The sequence below is a fragment of the Azolla caroliniana genome, unplaced genomic scaffold (assembly GCF_043228905.1).
Source record: "Azolla caroliniana isolate FFs.n. ecotype wild unplaced genomic scaffold, voAzoCaro1.0.p SCAF_8, whole genome shotgun sequence".
NCBI classification, from domain to species: domain Eukaryota; kingdom Viridiplantae; phylum Streptophyta; class Polypodiopsida; order Salviniales; family Salviniaceae; genus Azolla; species Azolla caroliniana.
The window spans coordinates 18,180,530-18,202,632 of record NW_028230443.1 but is presented as its reverse complement, the minus strand read 5'-3'; the positions used below and the strand labels follow the sequence as shown (position 1 = coordinate 18,202,632).

At 38.0% G+C, this 22,103-nt stretch overlaps 1 protein-coding gene across 1 annotated transcript; it reads left to right on the top strand.

Moving 5' to 3' along the window:
* Positions 1–577: 577 nt before the first annotated feature.
* Positions 578–12,632, top strand: LOC147861220 (metal transporter Nramp1-like). The gene is made up of 13 exons (XM_087323677.1): positions 578–726; positions 2,100–2,178; positions 2,265–2,305; positions 3,282–3,360; positions 3,635–3,739; positions 4,310–4,419; positions 4,516–4,697; positions 8,090–8,159; positions 8,243–8,416; positions 10,055–10,159; positions 11,581–11,712; positions 11,817–11,912; positions 12,001–12,632. Exons 1-13 carry the CDS (start codon positions 676–678, stop codon positions 12,361–12,363), a joined length of 1,587 nt encoding a protein of 528 aa, XP_087179803.1. The 5' UTR covers positions 578–675; the 3' UTR covers positions 12,364–12,632.
* Positions 12,633–22,103: the final 9,471 nt, after the last annotated feature.

Here is a 22,103-nt window from a genome sequence, read left to right as displayed (position 1 = left end):
GCCGGCCTGTCCTATCCCATCTGCCCAACATGCCGGCACGTCCTATCCCACCTGCTCAACAGGCCGAACACGCCGGCCCATGCTATCCCATCTCGTGCTGCCAGCCCATCTGTCTGGCCCATGTGACCGACATGTGCCATCCCGTCCTGCGGGCCCACACGTCCCGTCTTGTCCGGCCAGCTTGGTAGACCGGACAACAAGTGTCAGGCACAACCCCCCCCCCCCCCCATTTAGCAACTGACAGGAAGGCCTAAGGAGAATCATTCATGGTTTTTAATAATGAAGAATGGATCATATATAATGAATATAGATGGAAAAAAAAAAGAATAATGAAGAAGTCCTTTAGTCCTTTAGTCAAGCATTTCTTCTTCCTTCTTTCCTTCTTCTTTTTCTTCTGATATAAGAAATCTTCTTGTGCTCTTCTTGTTCCCGTCTTTCTTTCTTTCTTTCTCTCTCTCTCTCTCTCTTGTCACCTTCTGCAGCTGAAGGCAGCTTGGCCCCCTTCGATCTCCTCCTTCGGCTTCTTCTGCAGATTTTGCCTCCTCTGTACATCCATTCACACATTCATCTTCTGATTCTCTTCTCGTGGACGTCTTCATTCTTCCTTACCGCTCCCGTTTCGCATGGATCTTCTGCTTCTTTTGACCTAGCTCTTATCACGGAGGCTCCAACGACATGAGTAACAATATGGAGTCTGCTAGCCTTTACCAAGTCTCAGTACCCGAGGTATGTCTTTCTCCCATGCCAAGACAGTAAGAGAGGCGAAGAATTGCCACATTTTTCTCACAGAAATTCGGAATGAAATCAGAAATAAAGGAAGTTGCGAAATTGTCTGCACCTTTAAGGTGTATTCCTTATGATTGGGCCACAGGCGAAGAAATACAATTTCCTTCTGCCAAAAGAAAGGAACGGAAGACAATTTTTGATTTTTTTTTGTACCTCAAAGGTAGCAGCATGTGATCATGTGTTGTATGTGATACGGATGAATTTCCCGAAAGAAAGGTTTTTTGAACGTTCAGGTTTCATGCAATTGTTTTGTTTATAAACAGACGAAGAATGCCACCTTTTGTGAATGAAAGGAAGGAAAGAGTAATAAATAAATAAATGAAAGAAAAAACTTGGGATGAAAGAGAAGAGAGAAAGTTCTGAAGTTTTTGCAGCTTAAGGTGTCATGCTATCATCTCATGATATCGACACAGACGAATAATATTACGTTCTCGAAAGAAAGAACGAAAGAAAGAAAGGAAGAAAGCCAGATAGAAAGAAATAAATAAAAGAAAGAAAGAAGGAAAGTAAGAGAGTTCTGAAGTTTTTCTGCATCTCAGGGTATAATGTAATAGAAGAAAGAAAGGTCATGTTCTGATGTTTCTGAAAGGAAGAAAGTTTGTTTCTGCTCACATTTCCTAAAAGTAAGAAAGGCTTTTATTCGCACATTTCCAATTTTCATCCGAAGCTATATGTGAGCTGTGAAATAAATCACTTTACACGTTTTATGTGAATTTTGGAACCTATAGATGTCTGATAGGGAAAAACGGAAGAGTGTTCTGTTATTCACGTATTTTGGTAGTGAAAATTTATTTCGACCTATGAGACACAATAGATCTATGATGTACATAAGGAAGTTAAAGTAATTGTTATAGAATTGTAATCACAAATAGGAGGATGCCATACATAAAATCTAAATAAAAGGCAAAAGATATTATTATGTCTGTTGAATTCTAAGTGATTAAACTCCAATAAAAATAGATTCATTTTCTAGTCAAACCGACTTGTCTTCATGGAAACTGTTGCATTGCATGAAAAAAATCTGTCCCATTTTCTTTTTGAGACAAATATTGCATCATATTGATCGACTATCATCATGGATAAAGCACATAAATAAACAAAGTTATAGATTCGTGACAGTTGCAAAAGTCTGTGGGGGAGGTGAATGATGATCATAGTTTATCCGTGTTGTGGATGCAGATCCTTTTGTATACATAGAGCTTATCAATGTTTAAGCTACCCTGTTGATGAGGAAGATACACTCATCCAGTAATGCCCAATGGATTTTATGTAGAATAACTGACTACTTTTGGATGGTTGTATTGTCTATACAGAAACGAGGATTTAAGACACTTCTTGCCTATCTTGGTCCTGGATTTCTAGTTGCTATAGCATACATTGATCCAGGGAATTGTAAGTAAACTGTAACAAAAAGGATCATTCATTGTGTATTGTGAATTTTGGATCATCTCATTTTTTGTGCTGTGCTTCTTTGGCAGTTGAGAGTGATCTGCAAGCTGGAGCAAAATATAAGTATGAGGTAATGTTGTTGTGGGCATCATCATTTACATAATATTCAGCATGTTTCTATGTTGTGACAAAGCTTCAATTAGTTGTAATTGTCTCCTTAGAACAATTTAATGTGAGAAGATGAAATATAGTTGTGTCCAATTGAAATATGCTAGAGATTCAATAATTATTGAAAAACAGAAAACTATCTAGCCAAGGTCAGAAACAAGAAAAGAGAGAGCTATACTTTCTTATCAAACTAGACAAAGAGCTGATTTGTTAATCCATAGTGTAGCTTCAATAAACAAATGAATGAAGGCCCTGAATAGAGTTTTTGGAATCAAGAAACTTACAAAAACAAAAGCTGCAACTTTTCCTTTTCTTGTACTCTGCCATAGTTATGAGATATATTGTGACTGAAAGCAACAATATTGCATTCCCACCTGGTTACCTGTTTGCCAACATAAAGACCTGAATCTGCGATTATCATGTGTGAACAAAGATCGTCCACTATGTGGATGTGTTTGAGAGTGGATGGACATTAAAGAGAAGTTCACAAGGGAGCAATATGATGATGATGGCAAAAACACATGTATGGGGATAGTGGTTTATAATGGCCTTTGAGCCTTAACGAGGATTACCATTGCTTATGGTAACTCGTGAAAAGAAATTGCATTTTGAAACTAGCTTCTGAAAAATGAATTGCTCGAATATGAGTAGCCAATATCAAAAACTTTCTCGGCTCACTGGAACCAAAATGCCGTCCTCTGATTATCTCCAGCTCCACATATCCTAAATGGAAATGTCATAGGGATGAGCATAACTTCTCTGAGGCCATGTGACGTTGGTTTTGATCTCATGAAGTTTCCTATGATGTCTGCTACAATTTGATCATCTGAAGTTCCTGTCTTTTTTCTATTATGCATGCATCATGTATGCTTTACTTTTCAACTTACAAGTAAATAGAGGAGTAAACTTTTGCTGATTAGAAGTCTTTCCCCTTGCAGCTCCTGTGGATTATTTTGGTAGCGTCTTGTGCTGCCTTATTGATTCAATCTCTTGCTGCAAATCTGGGAGTTGTCACTGGTAAGTACTGTCAATTATCATGCAGTCAGTATATCACATGTAGAAAGGTCACATAAAGTCTTCAATGGTATTTTGATTAAATATTAGAATTCCTTTATGTCAGTCAAGTTTGTGAAAGGGATTAGCTTTGACATCAAGGAAATCTGTAGTGAATATGAATAAACAGTTCAATTTTTATGGATGATCTGATTTGTTTCTTGTAGTTTAGGCATGTGTTATGCAGATTATCTTTGATAAAACAGGCATGCATGCCCTAAGTTTTGTGCTTTTGCAGGAAAACACTTAGCTGAACATTGTAGGGCTGAATATCCACGGAAAGTAAATTTTTGCCTCTGGATAGCTGCGGAGATCGCAATAGTAGCAAGTGATATCCCAGAGGGTAAATATTGAACTCAGAAGCAATGTATTGATGTAATAGGAAACTTGGTGCAATAAACTTTTCTGTTCATTAAGTTATGCAAAGAAATGATCAAATTTTACAGGAGCCAGTTATGACACAAAGAATACGTATAAGTTGGCATGCGATATCCTACTATCTCCTTCTCATATAGCCTTTATGCCTCTATGCAAGCATAGATAACCATATCAAAGGCAATGAAAGCCCCCCTAGTTCTATCAGAGGCATATTCTATGTCTTTATAAGGTAAATCCCTCTGTTGGTGATAGAGTTGGACTTTATGTACTTTCCATTATGCCAAATAATGGCAATGCTAAAAGTGATTATGTTGACCTCTGATAGGAAAAGAACACTGGTCCCACAGCCACATCTTGGGCCTCTAGTATAGTTTATCTAGCATCTAAGCCCTATTATCTAGATTCAAATGTTTTAATGGGATTTTCGTAGAGATTCTCATTTGCTTATGATCCTGGATTAAAAGTTTTATATCCCTAATGATTTCTTTTTAAGCATCAACATTTGTGTTAAGTATAATGATTGTCTTATGTGCAGTTCTAGGCACAGCTTTTGCTTTGAACTTGCTGTTTGGCATTCCTATTTGGTCTGGGGTTCTCCTTACGGGGCTTAGCACATTGATACTTCTTGCTTTACAACAGTATGGGGTATGTATGCTGCTGATAGGGTAATGAGATATTCTTGTTTTGCAAATGACAAATACTTTAAATGAAGTTTGATATCCTTGTGCTTTATATGGCTAGGTAAGGAAACTGGAGATGCTGATTGCTCTCCTAGTTTTCACTATGGCAGGATGCTTTTTTGCAGAGCTTGCCTATGCAAAACCATCGGCAACTGAAGTGGTGAAAGGGATGTTCATACCTAAGCTAAATGGAGATGGTGCTACTGGACTTGCGATCTCGTTGCTTGGAGCTATGGTTATGCCGTATGTATCCACCCATGTTACATTTGATTAATTCATATAAATATACACACATATCCTTGTAAAACATCATTTCTTTTCACAAACCACACACCCAGACTCACACTCTGTCAGTATCTCTTTCTTATATAAAATGTATAGGCATCACATTGGCAATATGATTCTTGAAATAAGAGGAACTTAACCTCTCTGCATTAAGAAACATAAATACATTATCCAAAAGAAAACACCAAGCTTTGAATAATATTCAAATTGCATTGGTTTGTATAAATGATCTTAAAAAAAAAAGGACTGGCAAACATTTCCCTTAAATACAGGGTGAAGGATAACACATGCTAATGCACTTTTTCTATTCCCTTTTAGGGTTGCTCACTAGTGGTAAGCCATATTTTTATTAACGCATGCACTAGGGTTTGAATCACCCAAACAGCACCCATTTACTAGATGAGACTGCCAAATGTTGGGGTTGAATGGACAATTTCCTGATTCCCAGATAACTTTACCAACTGACCTGCATATATATTCTTAATTGGCTACACAGAGGGCAATTTGTTTTCTACATCTTGAAGGTCGTGTAGTTGAACTTTGGCCTCATTACCGTAACTTCATTATATTTTCCTGTCTGTAGGCTTGAGGGTTTACACTGTAGTATTAAAGGTCGTTTAATTAAGAGTATCAAAGTTTGCTGCTCACACCATATGTTCCATCTCCTCCCATAGATCATGTTTTGGTCTCCCATGTACTTAAAAAATCACTCTCTACGTCTCTTGTTTATTTCATACGCATACTTAAAAAATACTCACATATATCCTTTGTTTCATTTACAGTACAATATTTTCAGATGTGATATCTTCTTGTAAGTTGAAACTTGTAAGGCATATGGGTTTACTATTGATGTTACTACTAGGCTCCTCCTACTAGGCTCCTCTATTGCTGGAATTACCATTTTTACATTTCTTCCAGGAGAAGGCTTTTCAGGGCCTCTAAACAAGTCTGAAATGTTTATGCAGCTTCAAATTTACTACAACAAGATCCCACGTGTAAACTGTATTGTTCATAACATGGTCATCTGGAAATGCACTTACTTTTCAAAAAAATGGGTCATTTTTTTCCTTTTTCAAATGTTTCTCTTTGTTTTTCCCCTGCGCCCTGGTACATTAACTATAGCCTAGTTACGTAGGTTAGTTACCTAGTTTAGGTTCACTACAATTTAGCTTGATTTCACCAGATATTCAATAAGATTCACATGAATATAACTTTTGGTCTTATTGGTCACTTATTCTTTTCAATAATACAACATTTTCATTGCACTTCCGTCTTGTGTGTGCATAAACAGATAGTATTACTGTAAAGTTTATTCATGGATTCCATGTACTGTACAGTGTGTTCATTGATTATCTATTTTATAGAAGAACTCTATGTACAATGGCCTATAGAATATGTTTCAAAGTGAGTTGAGTAATATGTAAATGAACCACTTAGTAGCCCATTGCAATGCATTGAATGGTAAAATAGTCTTGTTATGGGTGGAATATTTTCAGCATCTCGTTTGTAAGCTGTACATGCTTTTCATATACCCTCTCTTTGACCTCAGAGGCTCGATCAATTGATATGAATATGAACTAATTTCTCAAGCGATGAATAAGCTGTACAATTGTCTCTCGGAGGGGTGATAGTTAGTGCCATTGCTCTTTGTGATGGATTTTCACTAACACCAGCCTGGGCCAAGACCTTGATTTGCATATCTTCATAAGTTCAAAGCCATCATCAAATGGTGTTGGAGATAGGAATCAGCAACAGTTCGGTTTCGGCTTAACTGGTTTAGCCTTGTCCAAACTAAACCGGTTAAGCCTTAATCGGTTACTAAATCTGTTAAGGCTAACCGGTTTGGCCAAACCGGTTAAGACTAGACCAGTTTAGGACTCGGTTTAGCCAAGCTGATTAAGCCTTAACCGGTTTAGCCCAAATTGGTTCAGTCGGCTTGAGCCATCCCAAACTGAGCTCAAACCGGTTTAGGAAACTTAAGCCTAAACTGAACCAAACCGAACTGGCAACCGGCAACGCATTTAAAAATGGTTTAACGGTTCAATTCAGGCTTGAGCCGAGCCGTTGCTGATTCCTAGTTGGAGAGACCATCCTTATCTCTTGCTGACCTTCCTATATAGAATAACCCTATGTTTTGCATATTCAGAAGGCAGGAACTGCCGTTCCAGCAATCATCACTGAACTTGATTAGTTTCAGTCACCTATGGTTACGTATGTTCAAGATGTTCAGTTTTCCGAAGCTAGAGTAGAAAAATCTTTTCTTTCATTACTCACGCTGATGATTCACGTAAACAGTTGTAATCTTTTTTAGGTATAATAATCTACTATGGTCTTCTAAAGACCACGTATGGGCCTGGTTCGGTTCGGTTCAGTTCGGTTTCTTGGCCTTGAAACCTAACAGATCTATTTATACATAACAAAAACCAAATCAAACTGTTTGAGAGCTATCAAGCCATTTAAACCAAACCCTCAAGGGATAAGTGAAACTGAACCATTTAAAGAAAAATTGAAACCAAACTGAACCTTTTAATCATAAATCTAGACCAAAAAGTCAAATTAATTAAACAAAAAAAGAACATTAAATTAAAAATCATTAAATGAAATGAACATTAAATTTAAATATATGTAAGTTAAACTAATTAAATAATTAAACATAAAAAATCATTAAGTTAATTAAAATATTAAACTATTAAGTACATAATAAAGAAAAGCAGAAACTGATAAATCATTTAAACTGAGCCACTTACGACGATAAACCAATAAACCTTAGTTTGAGAACTAAACCAAACTAAAACCAAACCATTTATTCATAATAGAAACCTAACCAAACCATTTAATAATAGTTGAAAACTCAACAAACTATTAAATTATTTTTAAAACCTATAAAACTGTTAAACCATACCTTAACAGTTCGGTTCTGTATGAGTTTAACCAGAGCTACTAAAGAAGTTAATATATTTTTTCTTTCTATATTGTTAGGAACCTGTCCTTTGGACATTGGATCTCCCTGTTTGAGATGCCATCAATCTCTGTAATGTTGAGCATTGAAACCATTGTACCCCCAGAACTGCCTTTAGTAGATATATCCTCTCTTGCTCGTTTTGCGCCTCCCTTTCCAGGTTATTATACAACCTGAGCTCTCAACTCAAGATTGTTTCACGTTCTTCTGTTCCTAATAACAAATCTGTTTCCTGATGATCAAAATCAGTTCAAGTGTTTTGAAACAAGCCCCTAAATATTTCAGATTTCTTCAATATGTGGGGTTAACAGTATAAATTAGACCAAAAAGTATGGTGAATGTTAATTTATGTGTTGACGTCTGATTTCTTGAAATGTTGTGATATTTCCAGACATAACCTTTTCTTGCATTCTGCATTGGTATTAAGTAGAAAAACCCCAAGGACAATTCGAGGAATCAAGGTTGCTCTTTTCTCCCTTTAAAATAACATAAAGAAATAAATAAAATACAATTGTGAACTGCCTGACGTTTGACATCTGTGCAGGATGCTTGCAGATTCTACCTAGTTGAGAGCGGATTTGCCTTGTTTATAGCATTTTTAATCAATGTCTCTGTTATCTCTGTGAGTGGAGCTGTATGCACAAACCCTGAACTATCGCATGATAATCGACAAAAATGTGACGAGCTAGATTTGAATCAAGCGTCGTTTTTACTCCAGGTAACAAAATATTGATAGCATGTGGCTGGTATCTAATGGTGATCATTGCATGGACAGAAACGGTGTCAAATTGGAACCAGCAATCCATGCTGTGATCCCACCACTTACATTTCTAGATGTCCAGAAGTTGGACCAAATTTGGCTTTAGAAGTTATGTATTAATGTTTCTTTGAGAAATATGACTCTGAATGTGAAAAGTACATTGTCAAGTGTTAGCCAGTATGAAAATCCCTGAATTGTTGGCCACGTGTCTGCAAGCTTGGTATCCCTTGTCTACTTTGCGAAGGATGATAGTAGTATGGGTTGAAACTCAATGTACACTTATCTCACTAGGGAGGGGCTAGTTGATTATGAATTGCTATTGCTGACCAAGTTCTTGAATGATTTAATACTTCTATACCAGAATATGATGAGGGTTATGTGAATATGAGTATTGTGATATTTGAGGCTCGAATAGTTAAAGCTAAGTCTATTGTGAGCCATGGATTGTGGCCAAGGCTAATAGGAAGTGGACAAGTACTAAATAAACCTGAAAGTTGCCCTGGGTTATGTAAATGTGTGTTTTGTGATGTTTGAGGTTCGAATAGTTGAAGCTAAATCTTTTGTGATCCATGATCCATGGCCAAGACTCGAATTAGAGTCATTGATATAGGAATAACATCATGAATTTGAATGCCTTGGCATCTTGGAAGCAATGTAGTGATGGTTCGCTCAAAGTGATCGATCCTGTTGTTGTGCAATCTTTAAGGAATATCATGACAAGACTGTTGGAGGGTGACAGCCCCAGAACTAAGAGTAATTATGGATGAAAGATGACATCAAGGTAAAATGCTATATTATTTGTGGACTTTAAGAAAGCCTTTGACGATGTACCAAGGACTGAGCTTTGGAAAAGAATAGTAGAGATCGGAATGCCATTAGAGTATAGAGCAGTTTTCTCTTATGTTATCGAAGCTGTGAGTTCTCCATAACCTGCAGTCGCATTCCCCTTCTCCCACCCCCCCGCCCATCCAACTTAGTTTTCTTAGAGCAGCCAACCATTTGTGTTCTCAGGTACTTAGCAGGAAAATAAGAATGAAAGTTTTCCCTCAATAAAAGAAAAATCAATGGATTTGAGTAAGGTCGCTGTCACGCTTGAGGTGTATGGGGAGAGTGAATTAGAGTCATTGATATAAGAACAGCATCAGGAATTTAGGAAAGAATGTAATAATTGTTGGTTCAAAGTTATTGAACCTGATGTTGTATCACATCTTTAAGGAATATTATGATAGGGCCAGTACAGTGGTGCAAAAAGAGCCTCCTACTAACCATTATCATACTCACTTGATGAAGGCCTCCTCTCGGTCACCAAGGAAGGGGGGCAGCTCAAAGGGGTAATAAAAATGAAAGACAGGAAGATGGCGAAGTTAAAAGAGCCACATCAAAGGCAAGAAGAAAGCAAAGAGGGCATGAAAGTTTGCAAGAAGAAAGCAGTTTGTCATTGAAAAAAAAAATAATAGAGCTGTTAACTTTCTATTGTTATGGATAGGATGAAAATGGCCTTGAGATTAAACAGGAATTGTGAAGTTTTGGTTAAAACAGTGTAAGAATGTTCAATGAAATCATTTTATTTGACTTTAATCCTTTTGTTGGCTGCAGAATGTCTTAGGAAATTGGAGCTCCAAACTTTTTGGTATTGCACTTCTAGCATCTGGTCAAAGCTCAACAATCACGGGGACATATGCAGGCCAATATGTCATGCAGGTATATGGCTAACTTTACATCTTTTTGCATAGAAAATAAATATCACCAGGTTAGCATTTGTTTTGAAATTTCATTAGATAAACAAGATTCATTTCGCAACAGTATTCACTACAATTAAGGTACTCCTGGTTATATCCTAGTTTCCTGTTTTATTTGGGAATCGACACATCCTTGCCATGGTTTTCATGATATAACCTCCAGTAGAGCTTATCTGTATACAGAGCAATGTCAATGTATTCCCAAGCCCATATCATAATACATAACCACATTTTGGAGGTTTTTTCTATCAGAAGAAAGCATTCTAAACTATGACAACTACATTTGAGCTCCATGTGAACAGTGACAGATCGAAATATCTTTCATAGGCAAGAATCTTGACTCTGATGAAATGCATTGGATCTTGTTCTATGATGAGTGCATCATTCAGCCTGTATCCCAGTGAGTCAATTTGTCATTGCTAAGTCTAAGAAAGCTAAGGCTTGTATCTGAGGAACTGCAATGATGAGCAAGATGATGTCCTTGAGTTGTGGAAATATGCCAAACCTTTAATAACTGATGAGTAATACTATGGATTTGTCTAATATCCTCCGATTTCAGACCTACTCACTAGCTGAGGTAAAATAAAATGGAATGCTTCAGCCAGCACAAAGCTAGTTCCGGAAAGCAGAAACTTGCAAATGTCCCAACTGTTTTTTCCTGCTGTTGGAAAACCTTAATCTCGCAAACGATAAAGGTTTGCAGGATCTTTCAGAAACCCCCATTTCTGATATCTGTAAACAATGGCTATTTTATATACTATACTTTGTACATCCCTTAGAATTAGGTGACATGGTAATGTACAGATAATATACAGCCATGACACCATGGCAACATAGAGTCATTCAAATCCTCCTTGGGAAAAAGAAAAATCATGTGCTGCTGTAGGTGAATTTTCAAACTCCGGTAAAGCAGCATACCTGTAAATATCAAGATTCACATTAGCACCTTGAATCTTTCTTCTAAAGCCAAAACAGTGGAAGTATCTACTGTTGAGAAAACATTGTTGTTGATAAATGAGAACAGTGACTGTCAAGTGCAATAAGGAGCAGTGCTGCCAATCATAGAAAACCTATCACATCACAGCAATGAATGTACACCAGAAACAATGTAATGAATATCCTTACAGAAATATAAGGAAACATAAAGACAGACTATTGGAGCTTTTATAGATAGCTTGAAAATACAATGGTCTGTGAGAGATAGTTTCAACATACTTGCATGAGATGATACCCCAATACTTATTGATTATGGAATATGGATTCCTAGATGGTGCCCAACGGTGGATAATGATATTGAAGTTAAAACTTAATATGAACTATGATTGGTAGGTCGAAATTCATGATATCATAAATATTGAACTTTTCACTTTTCAATGCTATCAGGGTTTTTTGAATTTGCGGTTTGTGCCATGGGTTCGGAATTTGTTGACGCGCACTGTAGCCATTGGCCCAAGTCTGATTGCAGCATTGATTGGAGGTTCATCTGGAGCTGGAAATTTGATTATCATTTCTTCGGTCATATTCACACCCAAATCTTGTTTTTTTTGTCCATTTCCATTTAGCATTAGTTTTGAGTCCATAAAAGCTTAAATAAGTTTAATGTACCCTTCAAATTACAGATGATCTTATCATTTGAGCTACCATTTGCTCTCCTTCCCTTGCTTAAGTTCACAAGCAGTAAAACCAAGATGGGCCCTTACAAGAATCATATCATGGTGAGTACTGGCATATATGATCCAACAAAGATAGATAAGTATCCTACTCTCAGACCTTAAAATCTTATGAACTTATTTATATGTCTAGGTTACCATCTCCACATGGCTCATAGGATGTGCAATCATGGTCATTAATGTCTATTTCTTATCCACCTCATTCTATAAGTGGCTTGTCTCCGACAATGGACTAACAAAAGGAGCACAGGTAGTGATTGGAATGGGTGGATTTGGTGCCATGGTTGCATACCTGGCAGGGATATGTTATCTTGCATTCAGGACAGAGAAGCAAGTGACATACCTTTTGGAATCGGAGGAGTCAATGTCAATAGATAATAGGTCTATGGTCACTAATCATGAGGTGGAGCTCCATGGACCCTTTGGTCTTCTTCCACGTGATGATTTAGTAAGCATGCAACTCCCACAGAATGCCTATAGAGGAGGTGATCTGTAAGTTATTCTTATGTGCATATTTTAGTCATATAGCCACACTATTGGTATATAGCATAAAGAGAAAAAACATATTCCCTCAATGCTATTGGCTCTTTTGTGGTCAACAATGGTTGGTTTGGCGTGTTCTTGTATCCCATTTCTCCACCTTCCAGAGGGCTTTCATGGGATGCTGTCAATTAATTAATGCCCTCTGTATAATAACATTGCCATGAAGGAATAACACATGCTTTTAAATGAAACATAAATAATAGCTCTATTGGATTTTTCCTTCGTTTAAAATCGTGTAAAACTTTTTGGGTAAATCTACTTTATTAAGCTTCAACACTCTGAATGAAGTTTTACATGTAGGCTTTTAACCGAGCCTTTCGTTGGTAACTAAAGATAAAGACAAAACATGCTTCTAATGTTGTATTGACATAACCAATAGAAATTTGGGAAATGTTAGGGAAGAGCATAACAATGTCAAAACTACCTTTAAGCAAATACAAAACTTTCTTTTATGGCATGGGTCAAACATGGAATTAAAAAGATCCTAGAATTTGGGGAAATTCTCAAGGAATATCAGAATGTTTGATTAACCATTTGAACCCTCAGGTTTAATCAAACTTGACATCTAAACTGAATCGAGGTTGCAACAGAATGTCTTTAGGTGTAGTGCAAGCTATGAATTAGGTTTGCACCATTGTGAATTAGAACTCAATTAAATATTGGATTGTTCTGGTATTTGGCCATCATCTTAATCTTGAATGTAAAGTTGGGCATATTCACTAGTAAATCAATGCAACTTTTTTTGACATTGCCTTAAAAACACTTCTACCAAATGAAAAGCATTATAGGGTGTAAGAGGCTGTATAGGTTAAGGATTTATGGAGTATCTTATATCGACCAATAGCAAAATATCGAGAGAAAACAACTAAAACATGAATCATAAACTGTAAACTTGCATTAACAAAATGTGAATGCATTAGTTTTGAGAAATCGAGCGTACAGAACATATACTATGTTTGTTGTAACAATGGGAAATGATATAATGTCTTTCTAGGTATGTTACAATCCTTTTATTGTGATGTTCCCCAACTATGACAAGACATTTCATATTTATCTTTACAAAGGATACAATCATATTGTGTTGTTATCTTTAGGTGGAGAGTAAACTATAAATTAAAAGGTATGAAATGCTTATGTTATCTTGTTCAAATTAAAACGGTAAGGAAATACTACAATCAAGGCATTTATCAACATGCAAATTTTGACAAAAGGCAACATTAAACATCGCTAAAAGTAGATGTTGCTAACAATGTGTCGCATAACAAACCCAATGTTTAGTGGCACGTTTCACAATTACTTTTTAAAAACTGATAACAAAACAGGGATTTATAACCCTTTTATTATTATTCACAATTACAAATAAAACACTTATCGATGAGCCATGTTTGAAGAAAAGACTTTTCTAAACATCATAGGAAGCATATGTCATCAATTGTGATGCTTAGCATTGCTTATAGAAAAGATGCCACGTTTCAATAGTGAAATGTTTTCCTAAACATTAGGGGTAAAGACTTGACTTTTAGAGTTGCCTTTCTAATTTAAGAAAAGGTGGGCTCACAATCCCCCTTAATTTCTTATTCTTTGTTCTTTGCCATTGGCCAACCCATTGGGTGCGATCATAACATCTAATTGATCTACATGCAAATAAGTAGGGTTTTGTGTTTACACAACACATTTTCTTACATATTGGCAAGTATACCTACATTTGTTCATTCATTTATAATACATACACATTAGCACACTACAGGAACATCTATTCATTCATATATGCAAACACATCCATACACTATGCACACATTCATTTGTTTATATGCAGACTTATGCACAATGCATTGGTTTATACACACATACACATTCATATATACATACTTTTATACAATAATTTATTCATACACATGCATACGTTCATAAGATTATTCATTCATACACATATATATAACATTGATTCATATATACATGCATAAACACACATACACATACATACCTTATACATTCATTCTAATATAGATCTACATTCATAAGTTTTCATACGTACACATACATGTATTCATTCAGACATATCCATACATTCACAAATTAGTCATTTAGCCTTACACATATACATACACACATACATACAATTAGACATACATTCATTCATTCATACACACACATACATAAAATCATACAATCATTCATTCATATATGCATAAACATTGATACAATACACACACGTTTACTATTTCATACATATACATTAATACATGCAAAAATACATATATACATTAAAGGGAAAAGTACCAGGATACCCCTGGAAGTTCATATATTTACCAGAATGCCCCTGGAAGTTCCAAATTTACCAAACTACCCCTATGTCCAAAAAATTACACTTTATAAAGTAATTATACACTCAAATCTTTGGTAAATAGGGCTTGTAGATTTGAGTGTATAATTACTTTATAAAGTGTAGTTTTTTGGACATAGGGGTAGTTTGGTAAATTTGGAACTTCCAGGGATATCCTAGTACTTTTCCCTACATTAAATCATACAATCATTCATTCATATATGCATAAACATTGATACAATACACACACGTTCACTAATTCATATGCATACATTATTACATACATACATACATATAGAAACATTCATACACGACCTACACATTTATTCATTCATACACATTAAAACATACATTCATACACATACATACAATATCCAACATTACATTCATACACCTAGATAAGCGTACTTTGTTTTTGAGCACCGACATCCACAACATAAACAGATGCATCACCAACACAAACACGTATTTACACTAGAACCAACACCAACACCAACACCATCACCATCACCATCACCAAGTACACTTGCAGGCATAGTAGGTACATTGAAAGATCTTGACATTTTCAAAGATGCAATTTTGTTCAAAAACATTGGCTACAATCCGTTGCGAGGTGAGTTTGAAAGTCTTCAAGGGCCATCTGATGCAAGTGAAGAAGCTAGAGCTCGATTCCTTCGGAAATGGAGCGGTTCGTCGATGCTGCAGATAATGGATGGTAAAGTGAAGTGGAATTATCAACCACCACGGTGGCTGTTCCCTCCAAGTGTTCCTAACATCTAGATGGGTGCTGCCATGAGGAGCGAATGGAGGACATCTATGCTGAATTCTGTTTTGTATGAGGCTCACGTGGAGAATATGTGTTCGAGTAATGCTATACACATAGAATGATGTGGTGTTTTGGAGTTGTTTTTTTATGTTGTTTCATCTACACATTGTTTTCCTTTGACATGCAAGATGTCTTGTAAGATATGAGTTGTAAATGATTCCTTTGTACATTCTTAACTAATGGAAGTAGATGTTTTTTGGAAAAAAAAAAAACATTGGCTACAATTTGCAAATTATTCATAGGTGCATCGTTTATCATTATCTTTGCTAACATGGGTTCTTAACAGTGAATATTAAATTTATTTAGGTGTTTAATGGAAAAGGTCTAGAGGTAATGATACCATCGAACCAACTTGAGAGGACAAGGGTAGTTAAGGTTCGTACTTCCCTACTTTAAATATTATATGATAGAGAATAGTTACAATAACTTCATGATTTTTCTTGTTTTCTATGCGTAGATTGAGGTGTCCCGAAAGTCGTCGCTGCCCAACTTTTGGCATAACGTCAAAACTTTCGTGTGAATTCTTGACATGGGTCAAGGTAAACCTTGAAATGACACCCCATCAAATTCTACATGAAGATGTGTTGGCTCTCTTGGATTTGATTGTGAAAATGTCAAGAACCTTGAGATGATTTTTTTACGAGGTGGGGTAATGTTCAAAAATAGTTTAAATGACCTCATGGAATCATATCTCCCACGAATGGAGATCCATTGAAACTATGTTAATGAAAATGTGATATGTTATTAATGTTACACTATTATGCCAACGATTACTCCATCCTCATTTAAGAATGTAGGGATCAAGAGAAAACACAAAAGAAGTTTGCTATTGAGAGTCTACAAAAGGAAATTTTGGACCAAGTGGCGAACCAAGATGTTCTTATAAGAGATCTCGGCGCTCTTGCGGCACATGCGGTGTTACACAATGCATGTAACACCTGCATAGAGAAGCACTAAGCCCATATCCATAGGTGGTGATTGAGGAGTTGGCTCACATTGTGTGTGACCTCTTTAACCACATCGTCTTTGACATCGACATCGACAAAAATCATGTCATCTACATACAAACCTGCACTATTATCCTTAGTTTTTTTAAATTACTTCATTAACAATATCTTTAATCTCATCATTATCTTCACTATCATTTATTATCACATGAACAATTAATATGTTTACATCATCATCATATTCAATATCATCAACCCTAATATTGTCATTCACTATCACCCATATAATCAATCCCAAATAATTTTAACATCTTCTTGATAATCATCACTTATACACAGTATACTCACATGATTTTTATACGCAAACAAATCATCATCATCGCCATCTTCTCTCATATCATCACTATCATAGGCCACACTATTAAACAAGGTTTGCCAAATGATTGGCTCATGAATTGGACTAAGCCAAAATTTAAATCAAGTGATAAAAATCAAGTATCAAATTATTGTACAATCACAGTAGGTCATCTTGTTAAACTAAGAGTAATTATGGAAGAAAGTCGACCACAAGGAAAGACACTCTATTGTTGCTTTGTTAATTTAAAAAAAACATTCTATATAGTACCATGAAGTGAGTTTTGGAATAGAATGGTGGAAATTGGCATGCCATTAGAGTATCGAGTTGTTATTACAAGATTATATGAGCAAGTTAGATGCCAATTAAAAAACCGAGAATAGTTTCTCAAAATACTTTTAATGTAGCATGTGGGTTAAGCAAGGATGTCCATTACCACCAACACTCTTTGGTTTATGCATTGATAAATTGGAAGAAGTGGTGAATAGGGTTACAAGAGAAGAAGGATTAAATGCCCAACGCATATGCAACAAATTATCTTATTGCTTTTATATGGGGATGATGTGGTTATCTTTTCATATAATGTATGTCATAATAGTCATACACGATCATCAACTTGAAACTTAGGTTTCTTTGGTGCGGGTGTAGAATGTAAGAGATGTATATCTACAACCTTTTTGTACTTGGTTTGAGCATGAATCAAATGATAAAAAAGCTCGGCTTGAATTTGTTTCATGTGTCTAGATGATCCTCAATGGTATGATTGTTTGAGACTTTTGGATATTTGAGTGTCATCCAACGAGGATGACATCCTGGGTTTGCAAAGAATGGAGTGTATCCTGTGGAAGAACGGATTGAATTATTGTAAGCAAACTTATTAATTTCTCTATGTAAGGAAATAGGTCCATTTGGATGGGAAGAGAAGAGTTGAATCGATGAATGAGCTCGGCCGAGGCCGAAAATCGATTTTCAAAATCGAAAACCGAAATTGAGAATCGATTTATGACCAATTCGGAAGAGTATATTTAATAGTCCAAATGTACCCCTTGTGGGCTATACTTGTAAATAGCCAGAAAATTGTTCTAGTATATAAACAACTAGGGAAAACTTTATTTGATGTGTAGTTGATCATCATTAGTTGTTGCATAGTTAGAGGAGGTAGTTGCCTCTGTAACTGTGTAAGAGAGAGAGAGAGAGAGAGAGAGAGAGAGAGTGTGTGTGTGTGTGTGTGTGTGTGTGAGTGTAAGAGTTCGTAACTCTACAACCGTCAGTCCGACGAAGAAGAACTCAAGGTCATTGCATCCGAGTTTCTTATTGTACTTCTCCTCTATCATAGTGATTCTATTTCTCGGGGTTTGTGGACCCCCGTGGTTTTTCCTAGTTCGGGTTTTCCACATGAAAATATCTTGTGTCTTTGTTTATCGTTTTCTGCCCCTCGTTTTCTATCTGCGTATTATCCAGCTCGTTTTGTTTGCACACGAATAAGCATACATGCAACCAGTTGTGGCCGGTTCCGATCCTTATAATTGGTATCAAAGCGATGGAAGACTCGTTCGGCGGCATGTTCAAGTTAACCGGCTTCAACTACTCAGTGTGGAAGTCGAAGATGAGGGACATGCTCGTATGTAAAGACCTCTGGCTGTCGATGCAGTTTGGAGATAAAAGTCCAAACAATATCGATGCATCAACTTGGTAAGTGTTGCATCTAAAGGTGGCAACATACGTAAGGCGTTTTATAGACATGAGTCTATGCAACAACTTTGGTGAAGAAACAAAAGTGGATGTCCTATGGATGAAGATTGGTGTGATGTTTGAAAACAAGAACGTCATGACCAGAGTCTCAGTCTTCAGAAAGATCGTGAGACTCCGGTATCAAGACGGCTCTAGCATGGTGGAGCCAAGGACTAATGAATCAAATCACCTCTATAGAAGTACCTCTTGCTAACGAGGTATTAGCCTAATTGTTGTTGGGATCCCTTCCGGACAGATGGGAGACGCTCGTTGTCACACACTGGCAATGTGGAATCGGAAGGGAAGCATTTATCCCTAGACCTCGTGAAGTCGAGCTTACTAAACGAGGAAGCTCATTGGAAGGACTGAGAGTCCAATTCCGACCCGAAGGCCCTTGTCACAGAAAGTGACATGAATTGAGGAAGAGGCCGAAATTGAAGTCCCCTGAAACGAGATAAGTCGGGGACGAGGTCGAAGTCGAGGGGAAGGCCCACGTGCTTCTATTGTGGGAATCCGGGGCACTTCCAAAGGAATTGTTGACATTTTCGAAAGGAAAATGGGGGGGCTGACGGTGTGCAGCCGAAAAAAATTCGAACAGCAAGAACACCTTGAGAATCGCGACAAGTGAGGAGCAATTGCTATTGATCAGTGAACAGAACGAAGTGAACCTTGTAGGCGATGAATCAAGATGGGTTATCGATTCGGGTGCATCGTTCCACCTAACCCCCGACCGGAAATGCTTCTCATCTTACAGAGCTGGAGATCTCGGATTTGTAAAGATGGGAAATGAATGAGCATGCTGAATCGTGGGCATTGGAGATGTGTGTTTGGTAACGTCAACCGGGTGCAGACTTGTGTTGAGAGATGTTCAGCACATTCCGAAAGTTCGACTGAACTGGATATCAACCCGTCGGCTGGATGATGAAGACAACACGGGTAGCATCCGGAATGACGTCATGAAGTTTTGCAAAGGGAGCCTAATCGTGTCTTGAGCTAGGAAAACACGCATACTCTATATGATGCATGCTAGATTATGCTGAGGGGAAGCAAATGTGGCAACCGACACAACCAGTGAGCTATGGCACAAGCGGTTATGGCACATGAGCCAGAAGGGGATGAAGAGCTTGCCGAGGATAACCTCATTCCGAAGGTGAAGAACGTGCAACTTGAGAAGTGCAAAGATTGCTTGGCCGACAAACAAAACCGAACCTCCTTCTGATCGAGGCCCCCGATGAGGAATAAAATGCCGCTGCAACTCGTGCGTACGGATGTATGCTACGTGGATACAAAGTCGCATGCTGGTTCACAGTATTTCGTGACCTTGATAGATGACTGTAGCCGAAATTTGTGGGCATACATGCTGAAGACAAAGGGTCATGTGTAATCCGTCTTCAAAGAGTTCCAAGCGAGGGCTGAAAGGGAAACTGGTAGAAAATTGAAGGCAGTCCGAGCGGACAATGGCAGAGAGTACTGCGGACCGTTCAAAGAATATTGCCGAGCGCAGGGAATCTGGCTCGAGTATACCGTGCCGAAGATGCCAGAGCTTAACGGGCTGGCTGAGAGAATGAACCAGATTGTAATGAAGAAGGTCCAAAGTATGCTTGCACATGCAAAGTTACCAAAGACCTTCTGGGTTGAGGCGCTAATGACAGTACCTTTGGATGGTGATATTCCACAAAGGGTGTGGAGCCGCAAAGACGTCTCATACCGACATCTGAGGGTGTTTGGCCGTCTTGTCTATGTGCATGTGGCAAAGGACCACAGGGGGAAATTGGACCCGAAATCTCGGCCATGTATATTTCTCAGTTACGGCAATGACGAATTCGGCTATCGGTTATAGGACTTAGCCGAGAAAAAGGTGATTAGGAGTTGAGAGATTGTCTTCATGGAAGAGAAGAGGATTGTCGATTGGGAGATTGAGAACAAGTCTATTCTTTTTGGACGGAAAGACCTGCTTCACTATTCCCGCTATGGGATTGGCTTCGAGCTCTTCTTTCTTGCGCGGGCGGCTTAGGTGGAAGAAACTACTGAATCAAGCCGAGTTGATGCTTGGTGGAATCGAGTAGAAAACGATTCGATCGAAATCGAATCCGAGCCAGTCCGTACTTGGCAAAATTGAGAACCGACTGAAGAACAAGGGGAACCGGCCGAACTAGGAACCGAGTTTGACTCGGCCGAAGAAGAACCGACTGTATCAAATGGAGCCCGAGGATACCCCCTTAGAGAGAGGAGGCCCCCCTGAAGATTTTCGGATGAAGAGTATGTGTTGTTAACCGATGAGGGGGAGCCGGAAAGCTTTGAGGAAGCTAAGAACGATACCTACAGCTGAAACTAGTTAAGTGTCATGCAAGATGAGATGGATTCCTTGCATGAGAACCACGCGTATGAACTGACTAAACTACCAAGAGGAAAAAAGGCACTTCGGAATAAGTGGGTGTAAAGAATGAGAGACGTAGGTAATACTGTGTAACGGAAGTGTGCTTTATGTTTGTGAGACAAAACAGAGAGAGAGGGGGGGAGGGAGCTTAAGACAAGAAGCTATATTAGTGAAAATGTAAATTAAATCCAACAGTAACTAACTTACAAGGAGTTGGTTTAACTACCAACTGGTCTATGGCAAGTGCCCTTTCTATTAATTACAAAACTAGCCTAGTAAGATGTCCAATGGCTAGTGTGAACACTATCTCTAAGGGAAGTTGAGTTTGGTTCTCAACACGCCCTGTCGAACACAACTTCCAGATGTCGAAGAGCTGGTTCGGTTCGATTCTTGTTCGGGTGCTCCTTGTTCGGGTCGATTATGATCATACTTCGACTCCTCTAATCGGCTTTGATGGACTGATTGGTTGTTGTTCGACATCGACCTAATTACTGTTTTTTTTTTCCATACTTCGACTTTGATCGGCTGTTGTTTGGCATTGGCCTGATTTCTGTGTTTTTCGGTGCTCCCCCTCAAGCGCAGTTGGTTGGTGATCGAGAGACCAAGGTTCGTTAGGAACTGTCACAACTTGTCGATACCTAGGGCTTTTGTGAATATGTCGGCCACCTGAAGATTTGTATTAATGTGTTTGTAAGTCGACATCTCCAACTTGAATGCACTCCCGAATGAAGTGGTAGTGCACTTTGATATGCTTGGTCTACACGTGGAATACGGAGTTCCGAGCCAAGTAGATACTACTCATGTTGTTGCAGTATAGGCGAGTCGGGTCCTTAATGGGAACGCCTAGATCCTTCAATATGTGCTTGAGCCAGACAGCTTCGCATGTGGCAACTGCCACGCCCCTGTATTCGGCCTTTGTGCTCGATAGTGCAACAATCTACTGCTTCTTATTGCTCCAGGAGATCGCTCCACTGCCGAGGGAGAAGATGAATCCGGAAGTCGATCATCTATTGGCCTTATAGCCAGCCCAATCCGCGTCTGTGTACCCTTCGAACCAAACGATCGTGTCATACTTATACAGGATGCCGAAATCCATCGTCCCACAGACGTACCTAAGTACTCTATTAGCGTAAT